This window comes from Pyrgilauda ruficollis, unplaced genomic scaffold (assembly GCF_017590135.1).
Source record: "Pyrgilauda ruficollis isolate IOZ18807 unplaced genomic scaffold, ASM1759013v1 scaffold2, whole genome shotgun sequence".
NCBI lineage: Eukaryota > Metazoa > Chordata > Aves > Passeriformes > Passeridae > Pyrgilauda > Pyrgilauda ruficollis.
In genome coordinates, this window is record NW_024519206.1 from 5567102 (window position 1) to 5585887 (window position 18786).

The 18786-nt window shown below is 39.3% G+C and overlaps 1 protein-coding gene across 4 annotated transcripts in view; it reads left to right on the top strand.

The window, feature by feature from the left end:
- The first annotated feature begins 2279 nt into the window (after window positions 1-2279).
- PHF14 (PHD finger protein 14) overlaps window positions 2280-18786 on the top strand; it is a 161631-nt gene continuing 145124 nt past the window's right edge. For all 4 annotated transcript variants that reach the window (XM_041466581.1, XM_041466580.1, XM_041466582.1 and 1 more), the window contains exons 1-3: window positions 2280-2422; window positions 2918-3028; window positions 14898-15544. In XM_041466581.1, coding sequence (XP_041322515.1) covers window position 2422; window positions 2918-3028; window positions 14898-15544 — 759 coding nt within the window. In that variant the 5' untranslated portion in view covers window positions 2280-2421. The remainder of the gene's footprint in view (window positions 2423-2917; window positions 3029-14897; window positions 15545-18786) is intronic.

Here is an 18786-nt window from a genome sequence, read left to right on the forward strand (position 1 = left end):
TAGGGCTGGGAAAACCAGATTCAGGTAAAGAATTGACTTTGCAGCCACACCTCCTATGTAGAAAAAGAACTGATGGAGGAAACAGGAGCAGTGTAAACACATCAGCTATGGACGTGGTAAGATGCTACAAAAACCCCAAGAAATTAAAGCACAGAATTAAAACGAAATTAACACTTACCTTTGTAATTTTCTGTCCTTCCAAAATACTCAAAATCAGAAACACAGAAAATTATTGTTGAAAGTATTTCAGCTGCATAATTATATCATATACTAACCAGCCATCTCTGTGCTATATTTAAAAACTTATACACTAACAAGCTACCCATCTTTACAATGCCAGGAGGAGTTTTGGCTCTGGTACATGCAGCACTATGCTAAATGTAGCCCAGGCTCTGGCCACAGAACATATACTTGCCAAACTTTATGTCCCCTCCACTCTTCACCATGATAGGGAAGATGTGTGCTAATGTCTTAACAAACAGTTTCATGGATGAAGGTATGGGTGTTGACATCTTTGAAATGGGTCTTAGTGTCTCTACTAACTTCAAGCACAGGTTTGTTACAAAGCTCAGCCAGCTTGGCTCCTGGAATAAGTGGGAGTTTCTGAATTTTCGGCAGTAGGTTTGTTACAGAGCCCAGTTTGACTTCTGAAACAGAGAAGTGGGTCTGCACCTGAACTTCAGAACTTTGGGGCAGAATGACAGGTTCAAGAGGGGAATATGTGGTAGGCAGTTGTACCTCCCTAGTACTTCAGCCAATGGGGAAACGAACAGGGCAACACGCAGCCGGGAGTTTGGGATAAAAGGAGGCTGTGCCCTTTGAAACCCCGAGAGAGAAAATCCTGCAGGCTTGTGTGCCCCAGTGGACTCTCTCCCTTTATTCGAATAATGTTGCAGGACTCCTGTGTCTCCTTTATGGACACTGGCTTTTCATAGCGTGATTTTCCGTACAAGCACGGAATGAGTTTGGCCCTACATTTACCCCTCATTAAACATGTTATAGATGAGTAATGAGATAGCTGGCTCTCACAATTAAGGAGTGAATATTATATATATGTTAAGAGAAGTTTTGTAGATTTATAGTTATGTTAATGTGTTTTTCCTCCTTGCATTGTTATCACAGGATGGGTTTGGTGGCTGGGCCTTTGGAAAGGGTTAGCTTGTTACTATAGTAACACCTGACCTCCAACCAAGATATAACCAAGTGATCTCCACCACTAGACAGCAAGGAAGGAGTCGACTGACAAGACTTTCTATACCTCTAGCACCTCTAGGAGGTGCTAGAGGTATAAAAGGTGGAGCATCCATTTTGAAGAGCATGTGGCTGAGAGTCACAGGGGCTCCTAGTGCTGTAATTTTGCCTTATTTAGTCTTTTTGTTGTATTTTTTTTGTTAAGATTTAATAAATCTTTAGAATTTGAAAAAGTGAGCAGTCGTTTCTCACAAACACACATTTTCCAATTTTAAAACTCTTACAATACTCTTGGAAGCTTTCCTGTTCAGTACTATTCTCAATCCTCAAGCTCTTCAAGTACCTGTGAGCAAGAGCATCAATTCCTTTAAAACTTTTGTGCAGGTGGCTCATTTTGGTGGTGTGGTGGGGAGAGGCAACGGGAAATCTGGAAAGTGTGTGCGCAGGGGCCAGGGACAGCCCTGGCAAACCAGGCAAACCTGGGACTCTTGCAAAGGCAATGGCCCAGCATTGGTGTCTTTGCTGTCCATCTCTCAGCGTTTTGTACTTTTGAGCTCCCAGACTCATGTGATGTGGTCAAACAATAATCCCTGGCGCTTGCATTGTCATGGAATCACAGAATGCTTTGGGGTTGAATGCACATTGAAGGTCACCTAGTTCCAACCACAGGGCACCTTCAAATAGACCAGATTGCTCAGTGCCCCATCCAACCTGGCCTAGAACATCTCTTCCCAATTTTTTTTTTTTTTTCTTCCCAATGCAATGGATTACTGTTCTTCAGAAGTTCAGGAATAAGCCTGACAATGCAACAGAGCCCACGAGAAACTCAGCTCTTCGAGCAAGGGTTAAATGAGAACACCTTTGTAACGCTTTCTCGTTTCCACAAGAGGAAATGGAAAAGCGCGGGGTGGTTTTTAGAGCTGTTTTTTACAGGCAGTGCCCTGACAATGAGCGGTCCTGCGCTGAGCGTGTGTGACCAGCGCCGGTCACGGCGGCCCGGCCGCCGCCTCCCCGCCAGGCCGCGCAGGGCCGCGGGCAGCGCCGCTCCCCGGCTTCCCCTCGCCGTGCGCACGCGCCCGGGCGGCGCCTGCGCGGCGGAGCGGGCGGCGGGGCGGGCGCGGGTCTGCATCCGGGTCGCCGCCGTGCCCATTGTCTGGGGAAGGGGCCCGGGGCTCGGCGGCGCTGCACCCGAGGGCCCCTGCCCGCCCGCCGCCCACCCGCGCAGGCTTTAGTAAGTGATCCGCAGCGGTTCTGCCCGCCCTGCCCTGCGGGCGTACCGCTGTGCCCGCGGAGCGCCCCCGCCCCCGTGCGAGCGGGCGCATCGCCGTCCCTTGGGCGTCCCACGGTCCCGGCTGCGCGTCCCCCTGCGTCTGGTTCCCGGCGGATCACGCCGAGGCTTGTCCTCGCGGGATGCCGGCTGCTCCGGGCGTCTGGCGGCCCCAGCGCCCGCGCAGCCTCCCGGGGCTGCGGGCAGCCCGCCGTGCGCGGTGCCGCGCGGTTCCCGGCGCCTGCAGGGAGCACCAGCGCTCCGCCGGGAGCGCGGACCCTGCCCTGCCTCACCTGTGGGAGCGGCTGTCCCCGGGACCCCCGTGCGGCTGCATCTGCCGGCTGCTCTCGGGACTGCCCCTGCCTGTCACGCCCGTGCTGCCTTGTAATTTAAATGCCCTTAGCGATGCTGAGTTCTCTTGATGCCAGCCAGTAACAACACTGTTTTTTTTCCCTGCAGTGGACCGCAGTTCGAAGAGGAGACAGGTGAAGCCTTTGGCAGCTTCGCTGCTGGAAGCTTTAGATTATGATAGCTCTGATGACAGTGATTTTAAAGTTGGAGATGCTTCAGGTAAATATGCTTTCTCATCTCCTCTCTAAAGAATTACCTCATTTTTGGTTTGTGGTTGCTCATTTAATATCATATAGGAGGCAGAATGCTTGTAGTGAGTCTGCTGGGACTTGGAGCCCCTTGAAGGGAGTGACTTGATTGGATAACTGGGAATCAATACTTCAGTTGTGATTATTTTTTTACAACAGAAACCTCATGATTGTGAAGTAAGTTTTGGTAGAAACATTTGAGTAGCTTTTGTGCAGACTGCCTTGACTGTATTTGTTGCTTTGGAGTTCTTCAGTGCAGGGATAATTTTTGGAATAGTCACTGTATTTAGTATTGAAATAGGAATCTAAAGCCATTTTATTTAGAGCAAGTCTGGATAATAGTTTGTTTTGGACTTACAAACTTGACTTTTTCTCAAGGTTAATTCTACTCGGTGAGTAAGAACCTAAAGCAAAAAGATAATCTGTCCTGGTTTTTATTGTTTTCTACAATAGACAAACTTAAGGTGTCCATTCAGATAGAAATATGCAGAAAAGTGTACACATTTCATACTAGAAGGAAGTCCTTACCACAGAGAGTTGTTGCTTTGCAGTCTTTTCTATATGTGCAGATTCCTGTATCTGCAGTGAACATTCACAGAAACTGAAAATAGACAAGGTGGCCAAAATAAAATTAGTAACCTCAAGTATATTGAAGGAAAGGGGAAGAAGGGATAGGACCATATTGGTCAATAAACTGCACATTAGATGTTCTGTAGTGTATGCTGAGAGAAATAAACAAGAAGATGCAGCATGTATAAGATGTGAGGGAAGCATTATGACAATTTATCAAATGACTGTTATTTCTGCACTGGGGATGCTGGTGTATGTTTTGTGTGAATGTGTAGTGCAAAAAAATTCCCATTTAAAGGCTTATTCTTTAACATTTGGTAAGTTCCTCTGTATTGATGAACTTAAAAATGCTTAATAATCAATCACCCATTGTCAGGTTTAAAATATGCCCTCATGCTCCTTGTTTGTTTTGCTTTGGGTGGTTTATTTTGTTCTTCTCAGCACCTCTTCCCCTAGACTTAGGCATCTTTCCCTTGGATGTTCTGGTAGAGCAGGCTGCAGTGGCTTAAGAGAGTAAAACTGATGTCATCTTACCAATTTCATTTTAAGACTTCTGGGGGTTGTTTAGTTTACTCTTTTAATTCTGTTGTGAGGCTTTTTGATCCTTTCTTTTGAATAAGGGTATAATTTGCCATAAAAGAAAATAATTTTTAATTACTAAAGAAAATCTTAGTGTTTTGGAGCAATAATGTAGGCAGGATTTAAGGGAAGATGAGGATTGGAAAGGGAGTATGGGTGATGAACACATGATTCAGAGCAGTATGTTAGTTGGTCAAAAGACAGTAATTTATTAAAAGTAATGAATACAGCTTTCTGACTCAACATTTTGTGAGTGCAGAAGATTCATTTGTAATTGCTATCTTTTTTGACTTTTAGGACATTGTATGTATACTCGAGGGGGTGCTCAGTATCTAGCCTTGAGTGTATTTCAAAATCAATTTCATTTTGAGGAAGTTGAATGGATTTTCCTTTAAATATGCAACACCAAATTGAAACAAGCATATGAGGAGGAAACCAAGTTCTACTAAAAATGTTTTATTCTAATCGCTGCTTTGTGTTGCTATATCTCATGAAATGTTGTTTTAGCATTTCCAAACTTATATCTATCACTTGTAGGAGATATTAATGTTCTGTTTAATAACACTTCGAAACAGGAAAAGAATTTGACATCTTATACTTTATACAAAGATTATCACTGTGGAAAAAGAAATTTGTGAAGGTTTGGAGAAGTTGGGGAATAGAAAGTTACTACAAATAAGAGTTTCTTATGTGTAATACAAGTTTAAATGAATAGTTGCAGGAAATCTGAATCAGAACATCTGTAATGGTTTAAAATGAAGCTGGTATAACATACTTCTAAATTTGTTTGCATTTAGTCCATTTCAATTTGGCTGGAAGAAGTGATTAAATAAAGGGATTTTCTTACACACACACATACATATATACACATACATATATAGGACTCTTCATGAGCAGTCTGTTGCAAATCAGTATTTTGTATTTGCTTGAATTCAAAATGACATTGTATAGTTTGCTTACAAAAGGAAGTAAGTGTGTCAGAAGTAAGAACCAGTCTGCATTGAGTATGATCATAAATTATACCATGGTAATTCCACAGATCCATGACATATGTTTATGTTTATTTCATTCACAAATGCACGTATAGGTGTTTAAAATAACAAAAAAAAAAAATTGAAAATTAGGTTAAAGTTTTATTTAAATATGGAGTTAAAAGAATTCTGAAGTTGCTTTCTCCCTGATGACTGTGTTGTGTGAACTTTAGGATCTCCAGTGATATGTACTAGTAGATGATACTATGCAGATATATTGGGACTGAACCCAGAATACCTAAACTTTTACACACCTTCATTGTTCTGCCAGATTTCTGGGAATATGCAATGCAATAAAGATTTGAGAAGTTGCTATTAAGTGCTTTTAAGAAGCAGCTGGCATTTCTGAATTTTTGTTTTTAGAGTCCTGGTACCTTGGTGCATTTTTTCATTATAAAAAAATATTTCAAATCACCTGTATTTCTACAAAAAAATCCAAAGGCAACATGGACTTTTACTTTCAGTGTAATTAATTTATTTTCTTTTGGATTTAGGTCATAGCAGCAATCATTTGGCCTTTTCCACTTAAAAGATTTCAACATTCTGACATCTCTTGAGAGAAATTGACTTTAGAACTGTTACATTCTTGTAAATTTACTTAATGTAAATAGTTTTCAAGCCTCTGGGATTTTCGTTATGTTTATACTGAACAAAGTAATTTTTAATGGCTTCTCTGTTTCTATTAGTGATGCCATATTCTAAAGTACTGTATTCTTCTGGTTTCTGTAAACACCTTGGAAAAATTGTTCCATGAGAAAAACTGTCATGTAATCTTAGTGTGGGATCAATCAAAAAAACTGTCCCTTTGGAGTCAGAGTGTACAAACATGTGACTTGAAATGATGGTGCTGAAATATGCTCACCTTAAGGCTTTTAATAGTATCTTTCACGATACACATCAGTTATTTGAAGTTTGTTTTTTTAATAAGTTAACTAAAGCATGCTTTGGGGAAGTTCTATTTTTCTTTTTTTTTTCTGCAGTGGGAGCAGCTAGAGATACACTGATGTCAGAAGTCAGAGTACAGGTTTAGATTAATTTCCAGCAGGACTCCAAAGCAAGAATTTACCCCTTTTCTTCTCTCTCATCAGTGAATTTCAGTCAGTTTTGTCAGCGCATATACTGAAATTGAAATCATACGGAGGAATGTAGTGGTCCCTGGCAAGAATCATGTGTGAATTTAAGGACTGGTTTCTATTGCAGTGCAGCTGAGAAGAAAATAACAGAATGCTGCCTTTGAAGAACTCAGTCCTGTCACTACTTCTGCTGCTAGTCTTGTTGGCTCAAATTTTTGCATACATTTTTTTTTCTTTTTTTTTTGGTGTTGATTGTGAAGCCTGACATGCATATATATTATGTACTTTTCTTGCAGTTGAAGTCAGTAGAAGATCTGTTTTTAAAACAAGAAATTATCTACGTAAATGCATGTATTATCTATTTTAAAAAAACCTGTGTTGTGATCTACAAATAAAAAGATGAAAATATCGTTATCTTTATGTAATTCGTTTCCTCTTAGCACAATGTAGATTACACTTTTGCTTTCCTATGCAGATTATTGTAATATAAAGAAATGTTTGTGAAGGATCAAAATACTGTAGTGTTAACAGTACTGAAATCTTGATGAAGAAACAAATATATTTGGTTTTTTAGACTAAACTTAAATGTTAGGCAAGAGTGAAGTTGTAAAGTGTTTCAGTAGACAGTGAAGGCAAAAGGAAATATTGGGTTGTTATCATTAGTAAATGATGATGTATTTCCATATTAATGTGTAGTTCCTGTGACTGGAATTCACAAGAGCTTTTTCTAATTGAGAAAATGGAAAATACCAGCAGTATGTTCTTTTGGAGTATCTTCATCCCAGGTAAAACTTTTGTCTGTACCGATGTCTGCCACTCTAAGTAAAACTTTGGAGTCACTGACAAGATTTTTAGCTTCCATTTTCATTGTTAATACTGGGATTTCTGTTATTCCAGGTGCTTGCTGATAAGCAATGGTAGGGCACCCAATTTCATTAGTGCTCTAACCTTGTAAATGAGGCACTTCCTAATGACTTAAGTCAAAATTGACAATCTTTAGTTTTGAGTGGTTTTGCAACTTGAACAGACATCTACTGAAATGTCCTATGACATAATTATTGCTACTGTAGAAGTGAGGAAGCTGCTTACTAAATGACTTTCCTTTGTTCCCTTTCCATCAGTTTTTTCTATTAAACTAAGTACTTGTTTTCTGAGATGTGTAATTGTGGATCAGCGGTCAGTTTTGTCTCCTGCTCTGCCCAGTCTCCATCTGCAGTTAATACATATTAGATACTTCTTTTGAAAACATTATTTGAGAAGAAAGTTTCTCTCCGTAGAGTTGTAGCATCTTAATCTATATTGGTTTGGTTTTGTGTGTTCTTAATCATGTTATTTTGGACAGTTCAGTTTTTTGAACTGCCAGCACCGCCGATGTTGAATTGCCAGTAGTCCGCCAGTGTTTAATCATCATATGCAGCAAAATAGCATAGAAAGCCATATATCTAACTAAGACATATATGTAACATATAGCATAGAAAGGACATATATCTAACTGGTGTGTTAGATTCTCTTTCTTGGAGTTATGTTGCAAGTGAGGTGTTAAGCCTTTAGTTCCTGCTTACAGTTTTATTGATCGTAGCATAATGGACCTCTGTGTCTAGTACTCAAATGTGGTCACAATTTTACCAGTTACATAACTCTGCCTTTGGTAATTTAAAAATTCTTATCTTCCATACATGACCTAGGTTTTCCTGCCTCTTTTTTTACATCCAGTTATTAATATTGTAGATTTCTAGTCAGTTTAAGCATTTCTTTAATGTATTATGGAGTCTTTATTTGTGATATCTAGATCAGATGTGTAGGAAGTACAGCTGCTTTTGCATGTTTGGTATGGCACCTGTGCCAAGGATTTTTTGTGGTACTGGAGCTGTTCTTCTGTAAGGAAATTTATGGCTAGAGGCTGTTGACAAACCCTTCCAGTAGTGCTTTCCACATTTCCCATTCATCAGGATGCAGGCACCCTGGGTGAGGGATTGTACATGGTGCTTAACATGGTGTTTTAGCAGAGATCACTAGGTAATTTCACATAATCTTGTCAAAGGCTAGTTGTTTGCCTTGTGGTGAGGGGAAAAAAAGGGTAAAGGACCAATAGGTAAGATGGTGGTGGTGGAGTGACATTAACCTCACCTGCATCCTGGTTTTTGTTGCTGCCCTCAAAAAGAGGGTATAAGGCCACTGTAGTAGGCTATTTGTCACATGATAGCTAGATTATTATTAAATAATATTATTTAGCAGTGATAACTTTCTAGTTGCTTTCTGTGTTGCATGCTCTGCTTTTCAGTTTTCCAGGATCCTTGATTATATTCATTGTAGGTAGCTTTGAGCGCTTTGGAAAGGCTCAACCAGATAGGATTTGGTGCAAATTATAGAATTTTCTAAAATTATTCCAAATGCTTCTTGTCTACTATTTGAAGAACAAGACTGTCTCCTGTGAGTGATTGGCCAGGTACTTTTGGAGTGCAGCACTTGCTCTCTGAATTTTCTTAGCATGTTGGAAAAAACCCTAGAAATTGTGGGGTGTCATATTTAAAATTGTTTGTAAAATGTTCCTGCAAAAAAAACCCTGGAAGGACGTTTTGTATGCTGAGTCATGTAATGATTTCAGTAGGTTTACCCTGAAGTCTTGTGCCTCATACATGTTATACAAGACTCCACAGCTGAGCGGAATGTTTCTTTGTTATGCTTTTTTTTGTATGTTAATTCTAGAGCATTATGTTCTGTTCTTTTCAGAATTATCCTCTTTAGATTTGAGTGCCACCTGCTGTTGTGCTTAGTACAGCTAAAGATACAAGGTATAGAGGAATAAATGATGTCTTTCTCCCAACTGTTATCTCTCCTATTTGTCCTCAGTGGAACTCTGTATTCTTCACTATTTGATGGTGTATCTAGCCCCATCTTTCACTTAGAGTAGCTTTACTTCTCTCCTATAGGGAATGACATGATATGGTTGCCAATTTGAAAGAGCCATTCTTTAAGCATTTCTTTCAAGGAGAAAATTGTATACTGCAGCCTATTCCTCAGTAAAAGTGCAGCTGACAGAAGAAGACCTGCAAAAATTGCTGTTATCACAGAATAGCTCTTTCTAGAAAAGCACCTATCACAGTGGATGCATTCAGATCAAGAAGAGATATCTCTTACTATAGATATCTCTGGTGTGTATATGAATGTATAAAGGAGAGTAGAAAGCAAAATGTGCAGGCAGAAGGCAAGAGAAATTGAAGGAGAGAAGTGACATAGTGAAAATAATGTTTATTTGCTCTCTGCTTTAAATTATTGCATTGTGTATTATTGATGTACAAGAATCAATGTTACTAAATTAGAGTGCTGTTAGAGGTCAAACTATACCAAGACTAAGAATCCCTCTGAAACAAAATGAAAGCTTAAATTGGCACCAAGTCTAAGATTGTTTAGAAATGCACTAGCACAGTTAAAGTATCAAAAGAAATGTCTGTCATAGCTTTATAGTGGGGAAGTAATAAAAGCTAAGTTAAAAATTTCAGTTAATTTTAACATGACAAAGTCTTGTATTACCGTATTTACAGTAAGACCAATAGTGCACATAGGCACTTGGCACCTGTGAAATGAGATACAAAATACATTTTGCTTTGAGCATATATATGGCATATAATCTGTGATATGTCTAGTATGAGAGTATAGCTTTAGGTTACTTGTAAAATGTTTATGGGAACTGGCAAGTATCATAGATTTTTAGAATTGTGTGCTCTGGAAAAGACCTTTTAAGGTCAAGTCCAACCGTTATCCTAGCACTGTCAAGCCCACAACTAAATCATGTCCCTAAGTGCCACATCTACACATCTTTTAAATATCTCTGGGGTGTTGACTCAGCTACTTCTCTGAGGAGCTACGTTTTCTGTGAAGTTTTTCCTAATACCCAACCTAATCCACCCCTGTTGCAACTTGAAGCTGTTTCATCTTGTTCCATCACTTGTTACATGGGAGGAGAGACTGACCCATGTCTTGCTATGGCCTCCTTTCAGGAGGTTGTGGAGAGTGATAAGGTCTTTCTTGAGCCTCCTTTTTGCCAGACTTCTGCTCCAGACCTTTCACCAGCTCCACTGTCCTTCTCTGGACACACTCCAGCATATCAGTGTCTTTCTTGAAGTGAGGAGCTCAGGACTGGACACAGGATTTGAGATGTGGCCTCACCAGTCTGAGTAAAGGGGGACAGCAGCTGCCCTGGTCCAGCTGGCTTCACTCTTGCTGGTACAGGCTAGGATGCCATTGGCCTTCTTGGCCACTTGGGCATGTGCTGGGTCTTGTTCAGCCAAATGTCAACCAGCACCTCCCACGCTTTTCCACTGAGCAGCTTTCCAGCCCCTCTGCCCCAGTCTGTTGTGCTCTATCATATGATGGCATTCAAGATGATCTGCTCCGTGACCTTCCAGAGTTAGGCTGGCAGGATTGACTGGAGTTCCCTGGATACTTCTGATCCTTCTTGCAGATGTATCACTTTTTTTTTTTTTTTTTTTTTAACTTCTAATCGTGTGGAACCTCCCTGGTTGGCCAGTGTTGAATGAGGTTGATTGAGTGTGGCTCATTTGGGCCCACAGATGTGTGTGTATCTGAGAGATGTAGCAGGTCACTGACCATATCCCCTTGGATTATGGGTGCTTCATTGTGCTCCCTGTGTCTGTCTTCTAGTTTAGGGGGGTGGCTACCCAGATGGGTACCCAAGATGGGTCTTGCTGTTAAAGACTGAGGCAAGAAGGCATTAAGTATCTCAGCCTTTTCCTCATCCTTTGGTTTCCTCCCTCATTCAGTAAAGGGTGGAGATTGTCTTTAGTCTTCGTTTTGTTGATTATGTATTTATTACCTTTTATGGCAGGAGTCAGATTAAGTTCTAATTGTTCTTTGGCCCTTCTAATTTTTTCCCTGCAAAAAAATTTCCTCTCTCACATCATCCCTGTAGTCCTCTTGAGTTGTCTGCCCCTTCTTCAAAAAGGGTCAAAATCTCCTTGTTCTTCTGACTTGCAGTCTAAGCTCTCAGTTCTCTGTTCAGGCACATCAGTCTTTCTCACTGCTGGCTTGTCTTTCAGCACGTAGGGATGGCTTGCTCCTGTGCTTTTAAGATTTCCTTGAAGAGTGTCCAGCCTTCCTGGACTGCCTCCCAGGAGACTCTGCTGACCAAGCCTCTCAACAGGACATCATCTCTCTGAAAGTCCGGGGTACAAGTTTTGCTGACCCCCTTGCTTGCTTCTCTGAGAATGGAAAATTATCATTTGAAGTTTGCTCTGCCCAGAACACCCTCCACTCATCACATCACCCACAAGGCCTTCTCTGATCCCAAGTAACAGGTCCTGTGGGGAGTCTTCGGTAGTAGGCTCCCTCGTTGTCTGTGTCAGGCAGTTATCTTCCACATGCTCCAGGAACATTTTGAACCAACTCCTCTGCTGTATTGTGTTTTCAGCAGACATCTGGTAACTTGAAGTCCACTATGAAAATGAGGGCTAGTGGTTGTGAGACTACAGACTGCTTATAGACTGTTTTGCTTTCCTCTTCATCCTGGTTGGGTGGTCTTTAACAGACTCCCACCAGTATTGCCTTGTTGGACTTTCCCGAGTCTTAACCTTAAACAACCGTATTGTCATTACACCCTAGACAATCAAAACACTCCCTAACATAGGGGGCTGCTCCACCATCTCTCCTTCCTTGCCTGTTCCTTCTGAAGGGTTTGTAGCCATCCAGTGCAGCACTCTGGCTGTCCATGTTACCTCATGTCTACATGTGTGGCAACTATGTCATAGTTTTACTGCTGCTCAGTGGCTTTCTGCTCCTCCTGTTTGTTACCTGTGCTGTGTACATTGGTGTAGAAGCACTTCAGATGGGCTATTGATCTCTCCAGCTTTTTGGAGGAGCCAGCCCTAAGTCTTACCATGGCCATTTTCAGTCATGTCTGTGTTTTCTAACATGTAATAAGCCTTGTGTCTTTACTGCTGGAGGGATCTCCATTCCCTACCTCCACTGAGGTGACAGACCAAAGGACCTTTCTAGCATGTTGTCCCCCAAACAGTGGTGTGCTATCCCCAGGCATATCTCTAGGGAACTCAGGTTTATTCCTTTCCCCTTTCAAATCTAAATTAGTCTTTCAGTGAGCCCTGCTAACTTCTATGCAAAAATCCTTTTCCTCCTCTTTGTATCTGGTGTGCCCTGTCTGTTGCCAGCAGGCCTGGTATCCTATAAACTAACCCATGATCAAAAAGATGATCTTTAAAGATGATCTGAGTCAACCCCTTGCTTTGGTCAGGAACTTATTTCACTAGAGCAGATTGTTTAAAGCCCCATCCCACCTGGCCTTGAATATTTTCAATGATTGGGCACCTACAACTTTCCTGGACAACCTGTTCCAGTGTCTTACCATGCTCATTGAAAAGTTTCTTGTATCCAATCTAAACCCTACCCTCTTTTAGTTTAAAACTGGTTCCCCTTTTTCTGTCACCACAGGCCTTATTAAAAAATCTCTCTCATAAGCTCTGTTCTTCCTGAAGCCTTCTCTTCTCCAAGCTGAACCACCCCAACTCTTTGAGCCTGTCTTCTTGGCGTGTTGTAGCCTTCTCACCATTTTTGTGGTCTTCCTGTGGAGGTACTCTCTCTTAAGGAGGAAAGGCTGAGAGAACTAGGCCTGTTCATCCTTAAGAAGAGATGACTGAGAGGGGACCTCATCCATGTCTATCAGCATCTGAAAGGAGCGTGTTGGGGATGGACCAGGCTCTTTTCAGGCAATAGGACAAGAGGCAATGGACAAACTGATCCACAGGAAGTTCCACTTGAATCTGAGGAAAAACTTCTTCAGTGTGCAGGTGACCGAGCCCTGGGCAGATTGTCCAGAGATGTTGTGCAATCTTCCTCGCTGGAGATACTCAAGAACTGTCTGGATGCAATCCTGGGCAGTGTGCTCTGGGGTGACCCACTGTGGTCCCTTCCAGCCTTACTCATCCTCTGATTCTGTAGTAAAACAAGTTATTGTAACTTGAAAACAATTATTTTGGATTGCCTGTTAGTTAATACTGGTTTTATTTCTTGTGTACGTCTGATTCATGTTCTACTCTTTCAAAACTTCAGTTAATTATTATGTACTTTGATTATTGCAATTAAGGCTAATAGGTGTGGAGAAATGACTGAATTACGTTTTTCTCAATGACTATAAAACTTTTTTTCTGGATCTCTGAATGTTAGAACATATGTTGGAAACTTCTAGTTTTTATTAGCTTGTAAGGGGATGGATAGTTTTGATGTCCTAATCAGTAATAGTAGCACTTGGGGCTTTTTTTTTGTCAAGAGATATATAATCTCCTCACTGAACATTTCCACATGCAGGTGTATGCAGAAGAAGGCAAAACTGACGATTATATTGAAGTAACAACTGGCTAATCATTGGCAATGTTCTTTGGTGTGGAAGAAAATGCCATATGAAATGACACACTATGCACACCTACCTCAGTGCCTGTTTATTTGGATTTATACAGAGCTGAGTGTACAGAGAAATTCTCTGTGTAAGGTGATACTGAGTGGTGGAGATTTTTGGGTTGTAACTAAAGAAATTAAAGTTGTTTTTTTTTAATTTGCGAGCATCGACATGTTCCATCTTTGCATTTAAATGACAGTGCATCAAGAACGTGGTGCTGTCTTTGAGCCAGCAAACTGAAAACTGTAGCCACTGCCTAATTGATTTCTGTATTGGATCAAGAAGCTAATATTTTCTTTTTAAAATTTTTTAAAAAATATTTTCTGAGTTTTCCTTTATTAAAACAATACCATGAATGAAAAGGAGTAGATTCATATAAGATGAGGGATAGCAAAGTAGATGCTGTTTATAAAGTTTAACAAGTTCACGTTTTTTTTCAATATTTTTTACATGTGCTTTATATGTAAAAATGTCTCTTTTTTATATAAAACTCTTTCTCTAGTCTTTTCTGTTCCTCATGTTGGCCTGTGTTAATGAAATAGTGAGTACATGCAGAATAGTACCATATGATTAGTGTAAGGTTAATGAATTGTAGTGCAGTTGCAATGCTGATTGAGGCATAGTTTATGTGGGATTAATAAGTGAACTAAACTTGAAAATTAAAAGAGCCCTCAAACCCAGAAAAAAATATTAAAAATGAAGGTGTGGGATTTTCCATATTATTATTAGAACTAGACATGTAAACTCTTAATTTTGTAATTTCAAACCTCTTCTATTGGATAGCTATTTTATTTTGAAGATGTAGAAAACACCTCCAGAAATTAAAAACTGGAATGCTCTTTCTTTAAGATGTGACTTCACATGAAAATTACTGTGCTACTGCTTTTTGTTAATATGAGCTACAGTTCAAAGGAACATACAATGCTCATTTAATAAGTTCTACCATGTTTTTTTTTTGGCATCTTAAAATGCACTCATGTTTAACAGATTCTCAACATAGCACTCGAAATAGCAATATTTGGACACCAGCTGAAAAAATAGGTGGAATACCTTATGAGGGAGGAACATGCATCTTTCTTTTGTTTAGCAACTTGCTTCAAGAGATTTTATTTTTGGGGGTACATTTGTGTCGGAACTTTTTTTAAATTTTCATATGCTCAACAGATTCTGAAGGAAGTGGTCATGGGAGTGAAGATGCATCTAAGGACAGTGGTGAAGGTTCCTGTACTGAATCAGAAGAAAATATCTTGGAGGAGGAGCCGGCAGAAGAGAAAGTAGAAGAGCAACAGCCGAAAGCCTCCACTGAAGAAGTGCCAACAACAGACAAAGAGGTAATTAAAACCGAAAAGAAAGAGCAAGAAGATGAAGAAGAAAAGCCAAAAAAGAAGAAAGAGAAGGAGAAAGCAGCTGAACCTGATGCAGTGGCTGATGAGCAAACAAATGAACCAAAAAAATGGAATTTGCGCAGGAACCGACCCCTGCTGGATTTTGTGTCGATGGAAGAGCTAAATGATATGGATGACTATGACAGTGAAGATGACAATGACTGGCGGCCTACTGCTGAGAAAAGGAAAGGAAAGAACGCACTGAAAAAAGAGGGGAGTGATGGAGATAATGAAGATGATGAAGATGACGGGAGTGGAAGTGATGAGGATGACAATGATGAGGAAGCTAATGAGGAAGATAATAGCAGCACGGCTAGCGATGGAGGATCCAAGAAGAAGAAGAGTAAAGTTCTTAACAGGAATAATGCAGATGATGAGGAATTGACAAATGATAGCCTGGCTCTTTCACAAAGCAAGAGTAATGAGGTAGTGCAACCAACTTTCTATAATATATCTGTTGACAAATGGAAACTACTCCCCAATAGCTATTCTGTTAATATTAAAAGTTAAACTGATTGGCTGGACTTGTGTTCACACAATAATAAGTGAATAATAAGTGAAGCAGGAAAAATTATGTTGAATAGGCACTACATATTAAATAACCTTGCTTGGACCATTTCACCAATCTAATGCCACTAAAGTCAATAGTGGGTGTTCTCTTGGCTTTACAGAGATTGGATTAGTACTAAAACAAATAGGAGGTCCAGTATGCAAACCAACATATGTTAGCAAGAATTGTAGTTCTGTTTTAGTGTAAATGTTGTATATGAAAGTTAAAAGCATCTGTGCCATAATCATAGAATAGATGAATGAGGCATTATTCTTTGCGACAAACATCAAAGTCTGAGCACAGTTCACTTATGGAAGAATTTTAAGTAAAAAACCACGCACACTAGGTTTAAAATCAAATAGAATAATTATGAGAATTTAGGTTGGATTTGCTTATAATAGTGATAAATGAACTAATTTCTTATCATACTAAAAGCATTTGGGTTCTAGAATTATTATATTAAATATCTTCTAATTGCAGAATGTGAATATTATATATATAAGTGTTTAATAAAGTAACCTTTTTTTCTCCATGCACAATTACAGTTGCCTTGAAGATTGTGCCTGTGGGAAAATTAAGATACCAGGTTGTCACTGTGGCTGACTTCATATTCTGCAATAGCAAAATTCTGAACAAATTAAAAAGGATTGCTATAAAATCTATATTCAGTTTTCGGGATGTAATCACAATGTCAACATAACGTTTGAGAAATGGTAGTGATATGACATTATTAAAAGTTCTGCTGTTCCCTTTAAACTTCATTTTAATGTGTAAAATGACAGGGAACAAAACAGTGTTTGTATTTGGTCCATTTTAGATAGTTTGATAGGTGTTATATATATATATATATTTGTATTTATTTATTGTTGCAAGTGAGTGTGCTGTTTTAGCTACTAGTAATAATTTGGATTGAAAAAAAAAAGCATGGTGTGTTTGGGTTTTTTACTCTTTTAACTTTTTGTATAGGCATCTTCTTTCCTTATCAGGTTCTATGATTCTAGTATTATTATCTGCATTTTCTTGGCTCAGGAACTGGAAGTGCTCTACCAATACTAATGATCAGAACTTGTAACAGAGAGAGGCAGTTTTCTTTCAGAGTTGCTTCCTATATCGAAATGGAGATGTGCAGCTGCATTCTTAGTGGTACATTCTTCAGTTTAATTTCCACTGGCTTGGAAAAACAGACCTGTTTCAGAAACCCAGAGCTGTCTCTGATGTATCTTCTTTGAAGGTTCTTAGTGTGCATAGATATCATATTCTGTTTATGCCTTAGATTTAGAACAGTGGATCACAACATAAAATCAAAATTGAAAATTTGAAGTTCAGATTACAATTTTGTAACCGATAATTTATCTTTTTTGCATGTAAAGTGCTGTACTGTGTATGACTAGGTCTTTATCAAGAAATTCCGCAAAAGTATCTGTAGACTGAATTACAGACTGTAAATTTAAGATTTCTGATACTCACTGTACTGTATTGTAACAGTATACTCTCCACTGTTACAGTATTTTAAATTAGTAAAAACAGAAAAAGAGTAAAAAAAATCTTGTCTAGCAGATAACGTCTATCAAAATCTCATCACACTGCAGAAACTGAGTTATTCCAAAACTGAGTTCTTAAGATGTTCAAATCCATAATAAATTTAGGAAAGAATGTCCAGGTAATTAGTTCTGAACATATTATAGTGTCCTTTATATGCATTCTTCCTTTCTCTTGTTCACTTATTTTTGGAGGATGGAAACTGCGGAGGGTATTGGGAAGGGGTTGTTCAGTTCTTGTTTTCCTGAGGTTTTTATTTGTTTACATTTCACAAAAGTATTTTGAGGTCTGTATATACATTATTTTAACATGTGCTGTAATTAAATACTATATGCTTTTCTATTGTATTATGCACGGAATACAAACTTAACTTTCTTTTCTGAGGTCAAGCATCATTAGGAGGTAAATGGTTCTTTTCTGTTTTTATAATTATTACCACTTTATAGGACTCTTCTCAGTGAAGTGGTGGTTGTATTTTTAATTTTTTTCCCTTTAAAGTTAAAAGTCTGTGGGCATATAGCTTGAAATGCTCACTTTCTTCATTGATACCACAGAAATGGGGGTTACATAGTGATCCAGCTGAAATAATTTCTCCCACTTTAGTAGGGAACAGGACTTGTTCAGAAGTTGCAGCAGTTACTGTTGTATGTAAAAGTTTCCATGTTTTAGATGAGTCTCTCAGGTGCTTGCATAGACTAAAAGCAGAGGAGAGCAGCACACTTTCCAGATCACTCCCTCTCCATGCCTGCATAAAAAAATAAGTTGCTCAGCTGATTTTTTTTGAACTGGTAGCTGTCTTCACATAAGGCGAACCTTAATGGTAGGGGATCCTAACATTAGAACAAAAATCCGATGCCCTTTCATAATTGCTTGTTTGTTTGGGTTTTTTGGCCCATGTTTGCATATGTTCTCACTGCCTAGACAGCTGGTGTTATTTCTGTGTTTTTACAATGCATTACTGCTTCTTAATTTAAAGTAATATTTTGGTTTTCTTTTTTAATTACCAGACCTTGGGCTTCTATAACAGTAGAGATTACCAGTGTCTTTTAAACTTCACTCAGTGAAGCCAAATAACAGTTTAAATCAAAGGTACTGTCAGAAAGAGCTGATCTGAGTTGTGACATGCATCAGAGAAATGTGTGCCATAGCACAGTTAATCTGCCAAAGTTAGGGAGCATCCACTGCCATTTTCCCATCTCTAATGTGAATGGTAAGCTAAGAATGAGTATTTTGAGTAATGATGGGCTGCAGTAATGTCCAGGTTTATTTCTTTCCTCAAAATGCTTTGTCCTAAAAGGAGGATGTTGGAAGGGATGCTCTGTGAGTCTGAGCTCCATATCAGAGAATCTTCTATTTTTCACAATTTGTTGCCTTCCTGTAAGCAGTGTGATTGTGAATATTCTTTTCTACTTCTACATGAGCTCCTGTTTCCTTAGGCATAGTATTGGTGCTGTATTTTATAAATGTGAGTTGGAAATAGAAAAAAAATTTTGAGAGGGCATCTTTCGCCCTGTTTTTTTTTTTTTTTTTTGGATGCCACAGCAGTTTTGGAATATTTTCACACATTTTGAACGGTACC